Below are 20,605 nucleotides of genomic sequence, written 5' to 3'. Positions count from 1 at the left end.
ACCTATTACTAGTCATTCCCGATTTGCGCTCCCCATAATCCCTGGATTTTCTCAGTTTGGACATTTTGGAGCAAAGGACCATCAGCATGTGCTCTTTGCATACTCTCAAGGATCACCCATGTTTATGTATCAGTACTTCATTGTTTTTCATCATTTAGTTATACTCTTTAATGTATGGCTATGCCACTATTTTGTTCCTCCATCAGAGCATAGACATTTGGGCTATTCAAAATATGTTTTACCTGATTATATCCTTTAATATAAGCAGAGGGGTATTCATTCAAAAGCAAACATGCAAATTCTTAGTGTAGAAGTAAATTATCTCACTTTTAGCTTCACTAATTTTAAATTTCTAAGTATTTATGAATTATCAAAAGAATTCTATAATAAATAGGATCCTAAGATATTCATAGGTTAGATGCCTTTATGAATTAAACTGGCCCAACAATGACAAGAGAACTTTGCCAAAAGGTCTAAGATGGCCCCAAAACTCTAAAAACAAACCGTGGCTCATTTTAGCTCTCTGAATTTATTTTTAGTAAAACTTAGTAGTCCTAGATGTAATTTACAGTCATCTGTGGTACTCTAAAAATTTGGAATTTCTAGCATGGTATCCAGGCATCAAGATTCCTTGTAAGGAGTAATCTTGATGCAGTTAAAAATCTTCTCCAATGATGTAAAACAGTGGTGCAGAGTAGAGCTCTTCATAGATCTGAGGATACTCTCTGACTGGCTCATTTGTACATGGCAATACCATTTACACTAGTTCTCAAAAGTTCTTATACCCAACACTGGGAACCTGGTAACAGAGTCACTCCATGTCCTAGTTTGTTTCTTCACTGCTGTGACAAAATACTCTGACCACTACACCAACTTGGGGAGGAAAGGGTTTATTCAGCTTACATCTCCCACGTCACAGTTCATCAGGGAGCCCAAGGTAGGAACTCAGGGCAGAAACCTAGAGGCAGGAGCTGGAGCACAGGCCATGGAGGAACTCTGCTTACTGGCTTGTTCCCCTGGCCCCTGCTCAGCCTGCTTTCTTATGCAACACAGGCCCACCTGCCCAGGGGTGGCACCACCTTCCACATCACTTAGCAATCAAGAACCTGCCCCACAGACATGGCCACAGGCCAGTCCTATGGAGGCAATTCCCCAGTTGAGGCTCCCTCAACCCAGGTGTGTCAAGTTGACACTGAAGCTATCCCAGCACACTCCAATACCCACTGTAGTTTGCAACTCTAGACTTCAGACCTATTTGTGTTTTGAAAGGTTATATCTTCTGGAGTATTACATGAAAAACAGTCATAGAGGTAGCTGGTAAGGCAGACTATTGTTGGGAACCGTACACTATAAGGCTCCTTCCCCCAGGCCATAATTTTCAGTGGGGATCTGCAGGTGAGTTCTGGTCACCAGAGTACACAGCAAACTCAACTTGTAAGATTTTGTGAATCCTTCCTTGCCACCATCACCCACACAAGGTAAGTGAAAGTTCTCTTCCAGTCACTTCACATTCAGCCTTCACCCATGCTTTTTTCGTACACTATGTGAGTTCTTTGTAAGAAAGACTCATTGTATTTAAAATACTGTATCTCAGTTCAGAATACAGGTTCCAAACAATAGGAATTTACTGCCAGTTCTGGATTTTTAAGACTGAAGCACAATAAACTATGAATCCAAGTAAGTTTGCTGTTGAAGTAGAGTGTTAGTTACCCAGTTGGAAAAGCATTTACATCTGACATAACCTCCCTGGCCAAGCATGGAAGTTGTACATGTACAAAATGCATTATGTACAGCCACTCTCAACTAACATATTAATATCTATACATAATTCCTTAGAGTGGGCTTTTAGGACAGTTGAATGTATCTAATTTTACTTACTTCCTGCTTTTTCTAGAAAATTTAATATCAAATAACAGTAACAAAAAAATTTTATTGATTAGTAGCCAAGTACTTCAGCAAACTGTGGGCTGGGCCAGAAACCAAGCCAGATGGCAGAAGGGGTCTGGATGTGCACCCTGGGTGTTCACCTGGATAAGCTATTTTAGATCATCACTGATTAGAAAGTGTCTACTGCTACATTTTCTTTGCAAGGTCTTGAGAGGCTTCCCCCAAGTGTTCAAGAAATATGCACAGAAACAAAGTAAATATCTTACTTCTTCCAGGGCCTCCAGCTCTTCCTCAAGCTGCTGGGATTCCTCCTTCACGGCCATGAGGTAATCAGTAACAGATTGTCGAGGCTGCATTCCCTTTTCAAAGCGGTTATACATCCCACTCCAAAACCTGGGAAGAAAGGATACCATAATATCCCAAATATGTATTCTCAAGTCTTATGTCTTCAATAGCTAGTCCCACAGCCTTAATGACCAGCAACAAATAGGCTCAAAACAACTACTTAAAGGTAATAATTCACGTTGATATTTTGTTTTTGTAGGGTAGGTATGTTCTCTTGAGAAAAGTAAGTTCATAAAGTACTGAATTAGAAGACACGTTAACCATTTTTCTCCTTTTTAAAAGAAAATGGCTTAGTCTTGAACTTTGAAAATTCATGATTATGTGTTTAGAATTCCTGCTGCAAGAGGAGGCTTTTAAACTTGAAGTATTTAGCTTTCATTTTATTACAACAACCAGAAACTTCTATTTTCATTTTCAATATATCTGATTATCCTAGACAGTAAAGGATCCTGGAATGCAAAAGGAATAAATGATGTCATCCGTGGAGTATCCGCAGGCCTACTCCTACTATTCAGAATAATAAAAGCATTCTGAGGGCAGGGACTCCGTGCCCTTTAGCCCCAGTGCCCAATGCTGGAGCCTCAATAAGACATTTTCACTATTAGTAACTGGTTCTTAGTAAGTAGCAATACAAGTAATTGCCATGTGTCTCAAAAGCTCTTCAAACTGCCATTTTACACAAGCCATGCAGGCATTATTTTATAGGATGAGTATTCTGCTATAAAACAGGATGTAATACTGAAAAAACTAGGAATAAAGACATCTTTAGGAAGAGAACCCATGGAGGAAATAAAGCAACTGTGTTGGGAGAAGGGAGAGAGAATACAGTTCTCAGTTTATCCTGTGTGGATTTATTTTTCTGCCCTGAATCATTTTACCATGATGCAAAACGGAGAAGAACCCAAAGGACACTATGCAGCACACACATCTGATACTTCCCTAGTAGAACCTGAAAAGGCATCCTTGCTCTCCCCACCCCGATACAGACAGTCTTAACATCAGGGACATCCACAAGGTGAATATTTCCACCAGGACTTTTCAGCAAAGTGTGGGCTATATTGATTGCTATCAAAACTTGTGTCCAATTCTACTTACAAGGCACCTGATTTTCTCCAACTTAAAAAAATTATAATTGGAACTTAGATTTTTTTTAAATGTTATTATAAAACATCAACGTTTAAAGGGAATTCCACATGTAGAGCAATGGAGAGAGAAGCAGTACTGCCAAAAATGCCAGAACCAGCTATTTAGGCATTTTCCTCTGGTGTGTGTTATGTCCTGTGATGCTTTGAAGCTCAGTATTTCACATACTTTGGCTTCAACATTAAACTGACAGTTTTAATCACAGATGGCAAATTCCTAAAGACAGACTTACTTATACATGAAGTTGCATGGAGCTTTGGGCAGATGAAGGCTCCCCTGGGTCTGACTGTGGTCAGCTCTAAACAGAGGATTGAGGTAGTCAGCCCGATTCTTCCACAGGTGTGACCATAAAGAGTAGGTTCTCTCTTGAATTCTGTTGTTTAAAAAAAAAAAAAAAAAAAAAAAAAAAAAAAAGGTCAGAAAATGACTAATCTTGGTTCTTCTGAACAGCAGATACTTGACAGTAAAGCTGTAAAGGAATATTTGACATTAAAGCTGTTTCCTGATTATCAAATGTTGTTCTATAGCAATGAAATTACCACCTGCCAGTGGCTTCTTGGTACAGTAGAAAAGCTTCATTGTAATAGTGATGCACCTGTCTCTATCCCCAGTGCTGGGGTTACAAGCACATCGCTATACCCAGTGTTTCTATTTTTTTTTTTTTTTTAATGTGAATTCTGGGGATTGAGCTCAGGTCCTCATTCTTGCACTGGAAGCTTTCTGCCAACTGAGACCTCTCCCCAGCCTGTAGTCTGCTTTTAAATGGTCTCAATTTATCAGAAATTTTACTTGAAGATCCACAAAGAGAATAAGTCAACATACACCAGAGAAAAATGATATTCTAAAAATTCTCAAAAATCTTCCTTTGGAGATCCTAGCAGACATCCTGAGAGGGTGGGCTCCAACCTCCATTTGTAGAGTGGCTGTGATCTCAGCACACCACTACAGAGTGCCAAATTCTGGCCTCCTTGTGGACCGGCTGAGAATGCAGGGGAATGCCTTGAGAGCTCTCAGATCCTGCCTCCACATGGTGGGAATGTCCCAAATTTTCTGAGTTCCTGCTAATAGGGTTCCAAACCTTAGAAGGAATCCTGAGTGTACCTGACTGAAACCTGACTTGGGCTTCTGTGGGTACTACTGAATAGCCGATCTGAAACCATTAGTTCCCTCCAAAATAAAACCTGAGAGAACCTGAAACATGTACCAACCAGCCTTACATAACCAATAAGGAAAGGACCTACGCATCCCAATAATACAAACAGAAGCATACTTCAACTTAATTTTAGTATCACAATCATAAACAAGAAATTCACATGCCAAAATCACAAGGAAAGAATAATAAAGTGGAAACCCTAAACACTATGTCCCCACCAAACTCCACCTGTCCTGAAGAAGAGTTCTACAAGGAGAACCCCCTAGAGATAACTCAGGACACTGAATTTAAAAGAACAATCATAAATATGATCAAGGAATTCAACAAATTTAAAGAACACATGAAAAACAAAGACCTAAAAGAGCATAGGGATAAACTTAATGAATTCAGAAGAGAGAAAATGAAGGAAATTCAGGTAGAAGTGAAGAAGGAACTGAAAAACTCAGTAAGCCAACTTGAAACAACAGGAGAATGAATGCTAGAATGAATGAAATGGAAAACAGAATATCAATACTAGAGGATAAAGTTGAAGAATTGTACCACTCAAGCAACAATTATGAAAAGACCAAATCTACATATTATAGGAATAGAGGAAGAGAAGAATTTCAGGTTAATGGTATTTACCAGGTTCATTGTAGAAGAGAATTTCCTGAAATTAAGGAAAGACATTCCCATACAAATACAGGAAGCACATAGAACACCAAATAGACAGAATCAGAAAAGAAACACCCCACGACATATCATAGTAAAAACACTAAATGTACAGAACAAAGAATACTGAAAGCAGCAAAAGAAAAACAAGTCAGATACAAAGAAAAGCCCATCAGAATACAGATGACTTATCAATGCAAACTATGAAAGCCAGAAGAGCCTGGATCAAGGTATTTCCAGTTCTACATGACAATAGATGCCAGCCCAGAATACTTTAACCAGTAAAGATGTCTTATTATAGTTGAGGGGGAAAGAAAAATTTCCTATAACACGAATAGTCTGAGAGAATACATGTCCACAAAACCATCCCTTCAAAGAATACTTGAAGCAATACAGAGAGCAGAGAGAGAAACAACTATACCCCAGGGGCAATGGAAAAAGAAATAAAGGTATAATTGAGGAAACACAAAATTAGAAAAAACACAGCAATCAAAATGATGGCAATCAATACACACCTTTCAATAATAACCTTAAATATCAATGGACTGAACTCCCCAGTCAAAAGACACAGGCTAAGTGAATGAATTAAGAAACAAAACCCATCTATTTACTGTCTGTAAGAAACCCATCTCACATTCAAGGACAGGAACTACCTTAAGGGAAAAGGATGGAAAAGAATATTCCAAGCAAAGGCACTAAGAAACAAGCAGGGGTTGCAATTCTAACATCTGATAAAATAGACTTCAAAGGAAAACTAATCAGAAGAAATAGGAGTCTCACTTCATTCTGATCAAAGGAACAATGAACTACGAAGATATTACAATCCTGAACATATATGCATCAAAATCCGGTGCACCCAAATTCATCAAAACAACACTACAGGACTTTTAAGACACAGATTAACCTAACTGAGAAATAGTAGGGGACTTCAATACCCCACTGTCTCCATTAGACAGGTCAACTGGACAAAGAATAAACAGAAACGTCTGAATTAAATGATACCATACATCAAATGAACCTAACATATCTATTGAATATTACACCCAACCACTCAGCATCCAATGGAACTTTTTCAAAAACTGACCACATACTGGCCACAAAAACCTCAACAAATACAAAAAAAAAATGAAATAATTCCATGCATTCTATCAGACCACAATGCAATGAAGCTCAAAAACAACACTGGACAAAGCCTCAATCACTACATGAACTCATGGTGATTAAACAACACACTCCTAAACAATCTGAGTCAAAGGAGAAATTAAGAAAGAAATAAAAGAATTCCTGGAATTCAACAAATAGGACAATACAACGCAACACAACCTCTGGGACACTTTAAAAGGAGTCCTAAGAGGGAAGTTTATAGCGCTAAGTGCCTACATTAAAAAATTAGAAAGAGCCCAAATAAATGACCTAACACTGCAACTCAAGACACTGGAAAGGCAAGAACAAAGGAAAACCAAACCCAGCAGAAGAGAAGAAATAACAAAAATCAGAGCAGAAATTAATGAAATAGAAACAAAGAAAACAAGACAACTAATGAATCTAAGCGTTGGTTCTTTGAAAAGCTAATCAAGATGGACAGACCCTTAGTCCAGTTAACCAAAAGAAAGAAAGAAAATCCAAATCAATAAAATCAGAGGTGAAAGCAGAAACATTACCCAAAAGATCCAGACCATTATAAGGGAATATTTTAAAAAACCTATATGCTACTAAATTTGAAAATCTAAAATAAATGGATGGATATCTGACTGAAATTATGGGAACCACAAAAGTTAAACCAAGAAGAGATCAACAGTATAAACAGACCCATAACATATAAGGAATTCAAAACAGTAATACAAAGCCTCCTAACTAAATAAAGCCCAGGCCCGGATGGATTTACAGCAGAATTCTACCAGCTATTTAAAAAAGACCTCCAACCAATACTACTTAAATTATTCAAAATTATAGAAACAGAGGGAGAACTTCCAACTTCCTTCTATGAAGCCAGCATCACTCTAATACCCAAACCAGGTAAAGACACAACCAAAAAAGAAAACTACAGACCCATATCTTTGAACATAGATGCAAAAATTATCAACAATTGTTCAAAATACACAAGTTAATAAGCATCAATCATATAAATGGACTCAAAGACAAAAACCACATCTCAATAGATACAGAAAAGGCTTTTGACAAAATTCAGCATGCATTTATGTTCAAAGTCTTAGAGGGAACTGGACTGGAAGGAACATACCTCAACATAATTAAAGCCATATACAACAAACCCACAACCAACATTCTAAACGAGAAAGACTGAAAGCATTCCCATTAAAATCAGGAATCAGACAAGGATGTCCACTATCTCCACTCCTTTTCATCATAGTGCGTGAAACTCTGGCTAGAGCAATAAGACAAGAGAAGGAAATTAAAGAAGTACTAATCGGAAAAGAAGAGGTCAAACAATCCCTTTTTGCACATGATATGATACTATACCTAAGAGACCCCAAAAGTTCCACCAGAAAACTCCTTGAACTGATTACCACTTTCAGTATAGTGGCAGGTTATAAAATCAATCTACAAAAATCAGTAGCCTTTCTATATACCAATAACAAGCAATTGGAGAAAGAATACAGGGAAATGCTCCCATTCACAACTGCTGCAAATAAAACCAAAATAGCTTGGAATAAATCTGACCAAAGACACCAAAGATCTCTACAATGAAAATTTTAAATTGTTAAAGAAAGACTGAGGAAGACACCAGGAGATGGAAGGACCTCCCATGCTCATGGATTGAAGAATTAATATTGTGAAAATGACCATCCTACCAAAAGCAGTATACAGATTCAGTGCAAACCCAATCAAAATCCCTGTAACATACTTCACAGAATTAGAAAAAAAAAACATCATTAAATTTGTATGGAAGCACAAAAGACCATGGATACCCAAAGCAATGCTGAGCACAAAGATCAGTGCTGGGGGGATTACTATACCAGATCTCAAAGTATACTACAGAGTCATAAAAACAGCATGTACTGGCACAAAAATAGACATACAGATCAATGGAACATCATTAAAGACCCAAACCCAGGTACATGCAAGTTCAGCCACCTGATATTTGACAGAAGTGCCAATAACACACAATGGAGGAAAGACAGCATCTTCAATAAATGGTGCTGGCAAAACTGGATCTCCACCTGTAGAATAATGAAACTAGGCCCTTATCTTTCACCTTGCCCAAAAGTCAACTCCAAATGGATCAAAGATTTCAATGTGAAACTGGAAACCCTGAAACTATTAGAAGAAAATATTGGTGGTAACCTCAGGAATTAAGGTCAGCAATCAACAAGTGGGACCCCATTAAACTAAAAAGCTTCTGTACAGCAAAAGAAATAATAAAAAAGTGAAGAGAAATCTCACAGAATGGGAAAAAAACCAGTAACACATCTTCACCAGTAACACATCTGACAGAGGTTTAACATCCAGAATAAAGAACTCAAAAAACAAAGAATCAAGAAACCAAATGACCCAATTAAAAGATAGGCTAAAGATCTAAACAGAGTTCTCAGATGAAGAAATAAAGACGGCTAAGAAACATCTCAAAGTGTTCAACATCATTAGTAATTAGGGAAATGCAAATTAAAATCATCCTAATATATCACCTTACCCCAACCAAAGTGGCTGAGATCAAGAGAATAAATGATACCAAATGCTGGCAAATATGTGGAGAAAGGGGAACACTCATTCACTGCTGGTGGGATTGCAAATTCATGCAAACCCTATGGAAAACAGTGTAGAAAAAAACTAAAACTGAACCTACCATATGACCTGGTTATACCACTCCTTGGCATATACCCAAAGGGCTCATCCTATTGTAGAGACACTTGTACAACCATGTTTGTTGCTGCCCTTTCACAACAGCTAAGCTAAGAGATGGAAGTAACATAAGTGCCCCTCAACTGACGAGTGATTAACAAAAATGTGGTATATTTACACAACAGAGTTCTATTCAACAGTAAAGAAAGATGAAATAATGAAATTTGCAGGTGAATGGATAGATATAGAAACTGTTATGCCAAGTGAAGTAACACAGACTCAGAAGAATAAAAGACATATGTTCCCCTCATTTGTGAATCCTAGCACCAAATCCTTTTGTATTCCCTGTTCTTTTAGTAAGATGATGCTGTACAGCAGTCTCTTCTGTTTGAAATAACTACCGTCATCATGACTTCAGCTGTGCCTGCTTGCTAAACATCATCACAATTGGATTGCAGAGACACATGTACATCCATGTTTGTTGCTGCTCTTTTCACAATAATTAAGAGATGGAACCAACCTAAGTGCCCCTCAGCTGACGAGTGGTTAACAAAAATGTGGTATATTTACACAATGGAGTTCTATTCAGTAGTACTAAGTGAAGTATCACAGACTCAGAAAAACAAACAATATACATTCTCTCTCATATGTGGATTCTAGCACCAAATCCTTTTAAATTCCATGTTCTTTTAATACGATGATACTGTACAGCAGTCTCTAATGCATGAAATAACCACCATCTTCAGCTGAGCCTGATCACTAAACATTGTCAAAATTGGGCTTGTTGACAGTTGTGCAAATTCATTAAAGAATGGCCAAGCAGAGTCATTGGACCCTCATTGGAGTATCCAGCCACTCTTCCCAGCCAACCGTAATTTGGCCCTAATCACACATGGTCTCCTGGTTTGGGGAGGGTTAACGTATACAATCTGGGGAAGGCTAGGAAGAGAAGGCATGACCCATGGGAGGTAAAGTCTTTCCAATGTGCAATGACTCAGTTATCTCAGTAAGTAAGCTCAGTAAATTCATTGATTCCCCTCTCCTAAGGTTTGGATCCCTCCAGGAAAGATTTTGGCCTCAGGAATTTAGGCGTTGGACTGGCCTGTGAGCCCCACTAGAACCTTAAAAGGGAGTAAGCATTGCTTAGTATTCCCAGGAAAAGAATTCTCAAAATAGATGGAAATTTTATTTGTTAATGCTAGTATGTCTCATAATTATTTAAACAAACAAAAAAAAGGAAAATGAGAATGTAAAAGTTATTAAAAGGATATGGGAATGGAGGTATTTTCCAAAATAGAAAAAGGAGGAGCTGGGTTGGTCTGGATGCAAAGGATCAGAAAGAGGAAAAGTCAGCCCCTGAGTCCCAAAAAGAGGCTGGTGAGTGGTGCAGGCCCAGGGAAGCAGAGGGAGGTGAGGGTGGGGCCAGACCCAGAAGCAGTGCTCCTGGGGCCCAGAGAATGCACTAAGTTGGTCCAGATCAGGAAACAGTATTGGTTCCCCAGGTGTCTGGGGCCCCAAGACAAGGAATGGGACAAGACCCAAACTAGGAGAGACCAGTGGGGGAGATGGGAGGGTGAATGAGACTGGGGGAGTCAAGGCTTGGGGGAAGGGATGGACTTGACCTGAAGAGAGGCCTGCAGGTAGGAGAGAGCAAATTCAGAACATTTGTTTTTTTATCCAAGCTTTATTTCCATAGCACATGGTAATTAAACGGACCAGTCTGGTGAAACTAAACTATTGGATGTTTAACAGGCATACTTTGAGGCCTATACTAATCTGGTCAGAGGGACCTAAAGGGCAGTTTTTGCCTCTTGCCCTCCAAGGTTGACTAAGTTCCAGGAACTATGGAACATCTCTCAAAATGTCCTGTAACTGTGGTGAGTCACCTGTCCTCTTGTTCAGGGAGGCCATGGAAACCCCATGAGATGGACTTGAACCAGTGTCCACTCTACAAAGAGGAGGGTACAGTCAGAGAAAACATCTCATCCATGCTTCCAAGTGAAGCCAAACATCGTCGAGCAGGACCTTTGATTTATCTTCACATAGATGGAACCAGTAAAAGAAAGGAGCCATGGGCTCCTCCCAAGCCCATGTGACCCCTGAAGAACAGACCCTCAAACAACCTAAAGTATAAACATAAATTGATTTATTTGGGCCAACTGTATGGTCTTAAACACCTAAAAGCAAAGTATAAGCAAAGAGTAAAGTCATCAGTATATTTCTTTAAGAGTTCAAGGGATTACACTTCCCAGACATTAGGCTTAAGTCTATACAAAAAGTTATTTAGACAATTATTTCTCATTGATGATTTTGTTCCTAACCAGAAAGTACAGCTCAGAAGTAAGACTTCAAATCTTCGTCTGCAATACTGTAGTGCCCACTTGTAGCTTGGGGAGACAACCCGCTATTGTTCTAAAATGATGGCTGAATTTCTATTCTCCCCCTATTTAGAAGTCTTTGAGAGGAAACTGACACTGATTCTAACCACTCCAACAGCTATCAAAATACCTGAAAGCAAATCCTGAATCCATCACTCTTGAGTACAGCCTTGGCCGACAAAAGAAAAATGAGGAGGCACGCAATAGAGAGATGCTTTTGGAAGCTCTCATCAAGAAAATCCAATGAACTCGGATATGAACATTTGCAATTTTCCCTGTTCTAACTTTTTTCTGGTTTTATGTCTAGAACTTGTAATGTTAACTACTCTTGACTTTACTTCTCCTTCACATTCCCTATTCATCAGTCAAGGATTTTTCTTTTCTCCCTACAGACAAGAGTTATGCAATTTGGGAGTCTTTTAGATAGACTCACTGAAGGGGTATTCCAATTGCCTCATTCTGCAACCCTGTTCAGCATGAAAAAAGCCAGAGCAGTCTGCGTCCTGATTCCCTATTGGTAATGTGGGTAACCTCTTCAGAGGATGGTATGATGAGAATAGGATGTAGGAATTGGATAGGCAAGTTAGGGTTAAAAAGACCTCAAAGAAAAGTAGCCAGCTTCTTGGATAAAAGTCAAAATGTCCTCGGGCCTCTTAGCAACATATTCTGTTCCAAAGGCCAAAAATGACAAAAGTATTTGGAAGCTCTTATCTAATCCCTGAAAGATTTTAATATTACCCAAGGGGGAGGGAGGAAAAGAGTAGGGAAGGAAGTAGGAAAGGAGTGAGCAAGGGAGAAGGGAGGGAGGGAGGGAGGGAGGGAAGGAAGGAAGGAAGAAAGGAAGGGGAAAAAGAAAGAAAGAAAGAAAGAAAGAAAGAAAGAAAGAAAGAAAGAAAGAAAGAAAGAAAGAAAGAAAGAAAGAAAGAGGAAGGAAAGAAAGAGGGGAAGAAAGACAGGAAGGAAGGAAGGAAGAAAACAAAGTTGTCAGAAAAAAGCGATGGGGAAATAATATGGGAGGTGCTGGAGGGGAGAGCATGGCCGTGGAATTGATCAAAACACCTTATATCCATGTATGAAATTCTCATTAAGGTTTCTTTTAAAAGTTAAAAAAAGCATTCCTTCATTTGTACACACACACACACACACACATATATAATTTTTTTTTCCATTTTGAGACAGGGTCTCCCTATAGCCCCAGCTGGCCTGGAACTCACTATGTAGACCAGGCTGGCTGTGAACTCATAGAAATCCGCCTGCCTCTGTCTCCCAAGTGCTGGGATTAAAAGCATGGGCCACCATGCCCAGCTTAAATCATGTTTTTTTACTATACTATTTTACGTACTCTTAGCCTTGAATAATGCAACAGTTTTACTCTAACCAAGCATTAGTTGCCAGATGTGGTGGCACACACCTGTAATGACACTACTCAGGAGGTCAGGGTGATGACACCCCATTGCAAAAGAAAATTTTTTGATGCCTAACGAAAGGATATAGAAGGGGGGGCAACTGGTCATAGCATATGATCTACTAGAATGAAAATATTTTTATGATAAAATGCAGTACTATGTGCAATGAACACACACTAATAAAAAACTAAAATCTATGTTTGCATTTTTAAAATTGTATTTATTTTTGTGTGTACAACTGTATTGCCTATACATGTATATAAGTGGACCCGTGTCGTGAAATGCCCACAGAGGTCAGAAGAGGGCATCAGATCCCCTGGACCTGGAGTTATGGACAGTTGTTAGTTGCCATTTGGGTGCTGGGAACTGAACCTGGGTCCTCTGCAAGGGCAGCCATCTCTCTAGCCCCATATTTGCACTTTTTATTAATCTACCAAACATGTCTTTTTCTTTCTAAAGGAAAAAAAATCAATTTCTTTAATTCCAGAAGTTTCCTTTAAATATTAATGTCAAATCTTCCAAAAGTCTGTATCAGGGAGAAATAAGAGGAAAAAGTTGAGTCTGTACATATCTGTCAGTTGATGACATTTAAAAATCACTTATAAAATGATGTCAGGAATGGGAAAAAACCTTCAGCCTGACAGGATAATTACATGAGTCAATGAAGTAGTCTTCAAAATTACGAATGGCCATCTCAAATTCTCAATTGCCAAAGTCATTAAAAATTAAACATCCAAACTTACTTGAGCTCTTGCCTCTCCTTCTGACTGTTACACAGAAAGTTTCCAAACTGGCAGGAATAGATGTGCTGCTGAATGTGAATCAGAAACCTCTCATTGAACTCAAAGGCACAGGGGAACTGTTCCATTAACTGCCAGACACACTCAATGAACTGGTCAATTACTGGAGAGATTTCTTTTGGGTCACCATCTAAATTGCCATATCTATAAAACAAAGTTACAGACTTTATAACATAACGGTTCTTTAAATTGGAAAGTTATAAATCAAAGATAATCATACAAGCAACTTTAGCTCCTCAAATCTTGGGAACTTGAAATGAGGTAGAAAAATAACTTAAAACTCCAGTTTGAAGATAAATTTTGTAATCAAAGTCTGGATAGAAAAGAGAACATGTGACAGTTACAAAAGGAAATATTCACACCAGAAATAAAATGTAAGTCAGTATTTCTTCAGCAGAGTTAAAACTTACCACATCATCTATTTTCACATGACAAGAGATGCCACAGATATTTTTTTCTTTGTCTTTGAAGAACACATCAGAGTGTTTACATTCAAAGTTTTCAATGAAGACTGTCAGTGATTTGAACTATTCGGTGGTTTTTGAGAAATAATCCCAACAGGTATGAAACCCTTAATCTTCACTGTCAACTTGATTGGATTTAGAATCACCTAGGATATTCCTCTGGGAGTGTCTGTGAAGATGTTTCCAGAAGGTTAACTGAAGAGGAAAGACCTAAATGTGGGGAGCATCATCCCAGGGACTAGAGTCCTGGACTGAATAAAAGGATTCAAGTGAAGCCCCAACACTGATCTCTGCTTCCTGACTGTGGACACCATGTGACCAGCCACCTCACATCCTGCCACCACACCTTCATCTACTGTGATGGAGCCAAAATAAACTGTAAAGTTGCCTTGGTCAGGTTCTTTTGTCACAGCTCCAAGCAAATTAACTAATACTGGGTAATGTGGGTGCCACTAAAGATAAATGACAAGACAGAACCTCATCTCAACAATGGATAACTCAAGCAACAAAAAAGAGCAATATCATTCTAAGAGTTTTTGTAAAAATGAGAAACACTGAAATTAGAATCTGTAGCACCTACCACTGTACCTTTAAAAAGGGTTCTAAGCCGGGCGTGGTGGCACACGCCTTTAGTCCCAGCACTCAGGAGGCAGAGGCAGGCAGATCTCTGTGAGTTCAAGGCCAGCCTGGTCTACAAAGTGAATCCCAGGCCAGCTGGGGCTACAGGCAAACACAAAATTTAATTTAATTAAAATAAAATAAAAAGATTTCCTACTATATTTTTCCTTGTCAGACAATTATCTAGCTGGTTTTTGGCCACTTCAATATCCTGTCATCCTACCTGCTAGAGCATAGTACAATCCCCAAACTGAAAATAGCACTGTGATCTTTTTACTTAAGTCTGTGTGTGTAACATGGACAATAAGAAAGAAGGGGAATGGGAGAGGAGAGAGAGAGAGAGAGAGAGAGAGAGAGAGAGAGAGGAGAGAGATTTTCTATTTGTAAAATGGACTTGGCTGAGGGGAGGAGTAGTTCAAGCTTGAGCCCAAGAGCTCAAAGCAGTCAGTATGGGCAAGTTACTAAGCTTTTGCCTTTAAAAAAAAAAGTATGTTTTCCTGGTGAAATAATTCTAGGAAATCAGAATTATTAAATCAGAATTCTAGGAAAAGCACAGGATGACTAGTTAATGTTGATTGCAAAAAATTCACAAAAATATGGGCAGTTGCATGAATTTGGGTTTTAGCGAAGCTCACTGAAATAAAGATACATATCAAAATAACTACAAAATTATTAACATTTTAACACCAAATTACAGCTAGTACATTTAGGATTCTGAGATCGGAGAACATCAAAACTCAGGACAGGTTTATTATCAGTGTTAACACAAGGAGGCTGCAGGCTTCATAAACAGTAGCTTCTGTTGACTGATAGCCTGCTGACTAGGTGGGGCGTGTGTGTTAGACTGGTCATATGCACTCTTTAAAAATCCTGCTTGGATACCATGGAATGGGAAGGACATCCCCATACAGAAAGGAAGACAAAGGATGAAGAGAACACATGGTCAGAACATTGACAGATGCCACAACCTGGATTTGGAGTTGGATCTGGTTGGTACCAAAGCCTGGGCCACTGTCCTGTTAGCACTTCAGAGACATCACAGACAAAAAGAGAGCTCATCCTTTCCAGGTCAATGAATGAACAAGCATTTTCTGTCTCTCCTAGAACAACGTAACTTTAGTTCGACCAAATAGAGTTACCAGAGTCTGAGTATAGACCTTTCAAAACCATGGCTATTTTCTTTAGGGCACAAAACTGGATTTTAAAATATTTCTTACCTGTGATTAAATTTATGACCGAAGGAAATCCAGTCCTTTTCGATTAATACCTGCATAAGAAAGAATGTAAATATCAAAGAAGATGTGGAACTAGTAACTTTGAAGGACTTGGGTACATAGAGCAGAAGTAACTGGCAAATGACTACCACACGATCCAGAATACACCTAAGAAATGCAAAGTTGAGGGGCTGGAGAGATGGCTCAGCGGTTAAGAGTGCTGACTGCTCTTGCAGAGGATCTGGATTCAATTCCCAGCACCCACATGGCGGCTACAAACTGTCCTTAACTCCAGTTCCAGGGGAATCTGAAACCCTCTTCTGACCTCCACGGCATTGCCATGACACGCGTGCACTCACATACATGCAGGCAACACACTCATATACATAAAATCAAAATAATAAAATATTAAAAAAAAAAGGAATGCAAAGTTGAAAGTCATCCATAAGAAAGCTGAAAGCGATGTGTGAGACTGCAATAACTCCACCTGCTGTTGCTCCCTATGCACCAGTGTTCACATTGCTTCACAGGTTATCCTGTTTAACTGTGTGACAGCTGTCAGTTAGTACTCCTGTCATCTGAAGCAAAGATGAAACATTCTCCAAAGATCACACTACTTCATGCCCCAGGCCTGTCTTCCCAGCCTCACCTCTCAACCACCATGTAATGCTGCTTCTGCAAATGGAAAATCCCCACCTTTCAAGGAGAAAATGAGGAATGCTCATTTCCTATACATACATTTAAGAATTCTAAAATCAGCCTGGCGTGGAGGCACACGCCTTTAGTCCCAGCACTCAGGAGGCAGAGGCAGATGGATCTCTTTGAGTTTGAGGCCAGCCTGGTCTCCATAACAAATCCAGGCCATCTGTGGCTTCAGGGAAACCCTGTCTCAAAAAGACAAAAAAATGAATGAATGAATGAATGAATGAATGAATGAATGAGAAAGAAAGAAAGAAAGAAAGAAAGAAAGAAAGAAAGAAAGAAAGAAAGAAAGAAAGAAAGAAAGAAAGAAAGAAATTCTAAAATCATAAGGTTTAGGACTATTAGAAACTTCTGCCCTACTCCAGAATTAGAGCTACCATGAGTTTACAGTCTGATATATTATGAATTTTAAAAATGTTTAATCATGGAGGGCTGGAGAAGGTTCAGTGGTTAAGTGTACTGGCTGCACTTGCAGAAGACCTGGTTCAATTCCCAGCACCCACATGGTGGCTAACAACTGTGTATGAATCCAGTTCCACAGGATCTGACACAATCTTCTGGCCTCTGTGGGCATTTCACAACACGAGTGCTTTTACATAAAATAAATTTTTAAAAATATTTTATATGTATAAGTGTACTGCCTGTATGTAAGTGCACCCATGTTGTATAGTGCTCACGGAGGTCAGAATAAGGCATCAGGTCTCCTGGAGCTAGAATTACAGTTTGTTGTTGGCTGCCACGTAGGTGCTGGAAACCGAGCCAGTTGTCTTAGAGACGACCTAAGTTCAGTTTCCAGTACTCACACTGGGAAGCTCTCAGGCTCCAGCTCTAGGGAATCTAAGGATTCTAAGGAAACTGTACCATCTCAGCATAACTTCATCACCCCAGCAACTGCATCTCAAAGCAGTGTATCACACTGTAATCCACACCTCAAAGTTTCCAGATCTCAGAGAGGATGTGTTTCTGATTCCAGTAGAAATCAAAATACTCTGAAATTCAATACTGTCATACAGCTGTGTGAAGGAGCATTTAAAAACAACCATATGAGTGAATGCAGATTTTCTTACCAATAATTATCTGCAGCAGGAAAGTTTTTAAAAATTATTTATTTAATAACCACATGATTACAAGAAGCATTTCATTACACCATTAACATATTCAATAACAATTTCCAGAGCAAAGATGCATGTCTTTCAAAACTGGCTGTAAATTTTCAGGTTCACAGCTGGATTAATACAGTTATACAATATTGAACTCAGTATGAACCCTGTAAGACATAAAATTGAATGAGGTTTTAACATTTAAAAAGCTTATCCATTTCATTTTAAAATATACTGTTTCATACAGGAAAAACTCATTCTTTGCACATGCATCTCTAATCTCTACGTATCTGATTATTACTAGTCACACTGGTTACTTTCTGAGATCCACCTGAGGATGGATATAAAATCATCAGGTAGATTTCAGTGATAACGTGTTTCACCTCTACGAATTAACATGGAGCAAATGTTTATGCTTCTTCCTCTACGAATTAACATGGAGCAAATGTTTATGCTTCTTCCTCAAACATAACTTATTTTTAAAATTTGTTGATTTTCTGTGTATATTTCATACAGAACACCCCAAACAGTCTTATTCATCTATATTCCCACATCCCAAATGGCACCCTCCCATAGTCTCCCCCCACCTGCACTGGAGCCGATATACTCTGTAATTGCTGTTACTGTCCACTGTGTTGTAGGCACCCCCAGCCATTCTCCAGTGCTTCTCCATCCATTGTATCTATTCAGCCTATCTAGAGTTCCTTGTTTTAGGAAAATCAGCTCTTCCTCATCTAGCAGCAGTCAGTAGCCAATATCCTTTAGATAAGACTGCGGTCTGCAGTTCATTTTCCCAGTTCTATGCTGGGTTACTGTTTGGGAGTCTCTTGGGCCACCCTGGCCAACAACTCAAAGGAACGTATCTCCTGTCTTGCATTGTTTCTTGTTATGTAGCTTTTAGCTATACACATGGATTCTTAAAGAATTATATCGATCCCTTTCATCTTTGGCTATACTTTCCTTTTGGGTGTTATAAAACCATGCAGTTGGCCCAGAAAAACCCATTTGTTTTTACTCTTAAGGTCGTTTGAGGATCTGTTCCTCAGGGATGATATGGGCTTGGGAGGAGCCCCTGGCTCCTTTCTTTTACCAGCTCCATCTATGTGATTATAAGTCAAAGGTCCTACTGAACCATGGCTGGCTTCACTTGGAAGCATGAAGGAAATGTTTCCTCTGTGTTGATCCTCCTCTTTGTAGACTGGCCTCTGATTCAAGTCCATTTGGTGGGGCTTCCATGGCCTCCATGATCAAGAGGACAGGTGACATACCACACTTGCAGGACATTTTGAGAGATGCTCATAGTCCCCTGGAGCTTAGTCGACCTAGGAAGGCAAGGAGCAAAAACTGTCCTTCCTTATGCCCCTCTGACCAAATTAGTATAGGCCTCAAAGTATGGCTGTTAGACATCCAAGAAGGTTAGTTCCATGAGTCTGATACTTTCAATTACTATATGCTATGTAGATAAAGCTTGGGCAAAGACCAAACATTCTCAGATAAACCTTGCCTAGACATATATTCCTTGAGCTAGTTGTACGTATAATTTGTCAGTTGTTAGTTTGATTAATACAGTTCCCTCTGGTATTTTAAAACTAGCTAGGCATTGTCTCTCGCATTGTCTAATGCTTCCACCATGGTTTCCCCATTTAAAGTGCCCCCATTTTCCCTATTCTCCCTTAATAATAACCTTCTATGTCCCACCTCTCTTGAGCTCCTTTCCCTTTATCCTCTAGTTTCCTTGTACAACCCTCCCTCCCTTTTCCCCCTAAAATAACCACATTTTTATCCATATCTCCCTTATTAATGGCTGTTTCCTACTGCAGTTCTCTTTCAGATTCTTTCTTTTCCTTTACCTCCCTAGTTCCTTTTCATTATCCTGGTTCCTCTAGTCATGTCTGGATACATACTTACTTATACGGATTTGGTGCTAGGATCCACATATGGGGGAGAATATATGTCGTTTCATTTTGTTGTTTTTTTTTCTGAGTCTGTGTTACTTCACTTAGTAAAACAGTTTCTAGTTCCATCCATTTACCTACCAATTTCATGATTTCATCTTTCTTTACTGCTGAGTAAAATTCCATCGTATAAATGAACCACATTTTCATTATCCATTCATCAGCTGAGGGAGACTTAGGTTGCTTCCCTCTCTTAGCTATTGTGAAAAGACCAGCAACAAACATGGATGTACAAGTGTCTCTGCAATAGTATTAATTCTTTGGGTATATGCCAAGGAGTGGTATAACTGGGTCAAATCGTAGGTTCATTTGTAGTTTTTTAAGTTCTGCACACTGCTTTCCATAGGGATTGAACAAGGTTGCAGCCCCACCAGCAGTGGATGAGTGTTCCCCTTTCCCCACATCCTCTCCAACATTTGGTATCATTTGTTTTTTTGATCTTAGCCAGCCTGACTGGGGTAAGGTGAAATCTTAAAGTGGTTTTAATTTGCATTTCCCTAATTACTAATGATATTGAACACTTTTTAAGATGCTTCTTAGCCATCTTTATTTCTTCCTTTGAGAACTCTCTGTTCAGTTCCTTAGCCCATCTTTTAATTGGGTTATTTCCTTTCTTGATTCTTTTTTGTTGGTTATATATTCTGAATGTTAAACCTCTATCAGATGTGTCGCTGGTGAAGACTGTCTCCCACTGTGGGTTTTCTCTTCACTTCCTTGGTTGCTATTTTTGATATACAGAAGTTTTTTAGTTTAATGAGGTCCCATTTCTTGATTCTTGACCTTGTTTCCTGAGGAATTGATGTCCGGTTTAGAAAATATCTTGTAGGTTATTCCCAATGTTTTCTTCTAACAGGTACAGGGTTTCAGGCTTCACATTGAAGTCTTTGATTCATTTGGAGTTGACTTTTGTGCAAAGTGAAAGACAGGGGATTAGTTTCTTCTACAGGTGATCAAGTTTTGCCAGCACCATTTGCTGAACATGCTGTCTTTC

At 39.0% G+C, this 20,605-nt stretch overlaps 1 protein-coding gene across 1 annotated transcript in view; it reads right to left on the bottom strand.

The window, feature by feature from the left end:
- Nucleotides 1-20,605, bottom strand: part of Mtmr7 (myotubularin related protein 7) — a 114,872-nt gene that overhangs the window by 2,572 nt on the left and 91,695 nt on the right. Inside the window, exons 10-13 of the mRNA XM_008844512.3 lie at nucleotides 15,861-15,910; nucleotides 13,505-13,705; nucleotides 3,608-3,748; nucleotides 2,154-2,280 (exon numbers count right to left, since the gene is read on the bottom strand). Coding sequence (XP_008842734.1) covers nucleotides 2,154-2,280; nucleotides 3,608-3,748; nucleotides 13,505-13,705; nucleotides 15,861-15,910 — 519 coding nt within the window. The remainder of the gene's footprint in view (nucleotides 1-2,153; nucleotides 2,281-3,607; nucleotides 3,749-13,504; nucleotides 13,706-15,860; nucleotides 15,911-20,605) is intronic.

Source organism: Nannospalax galili, unplaced genomic scaffold (genome assembly GCF_000622305.1).
Source record: "Nannospalax galili isolate Female #2095 unplaced genomic scaffold, S.galili_v1.0 scaffold242, whole genome shotgun sequence".
In the NCBI taxonomy this organism is placed as follows: Eukaryota; Metazoa; Chordata; class Mammalia; order Rodentia; family Spalacidae; genus Nannospalax; species Nannospalax galili.
This window is presented reverse-complemented; position numbering and strand designations above follow the sequence as displayed.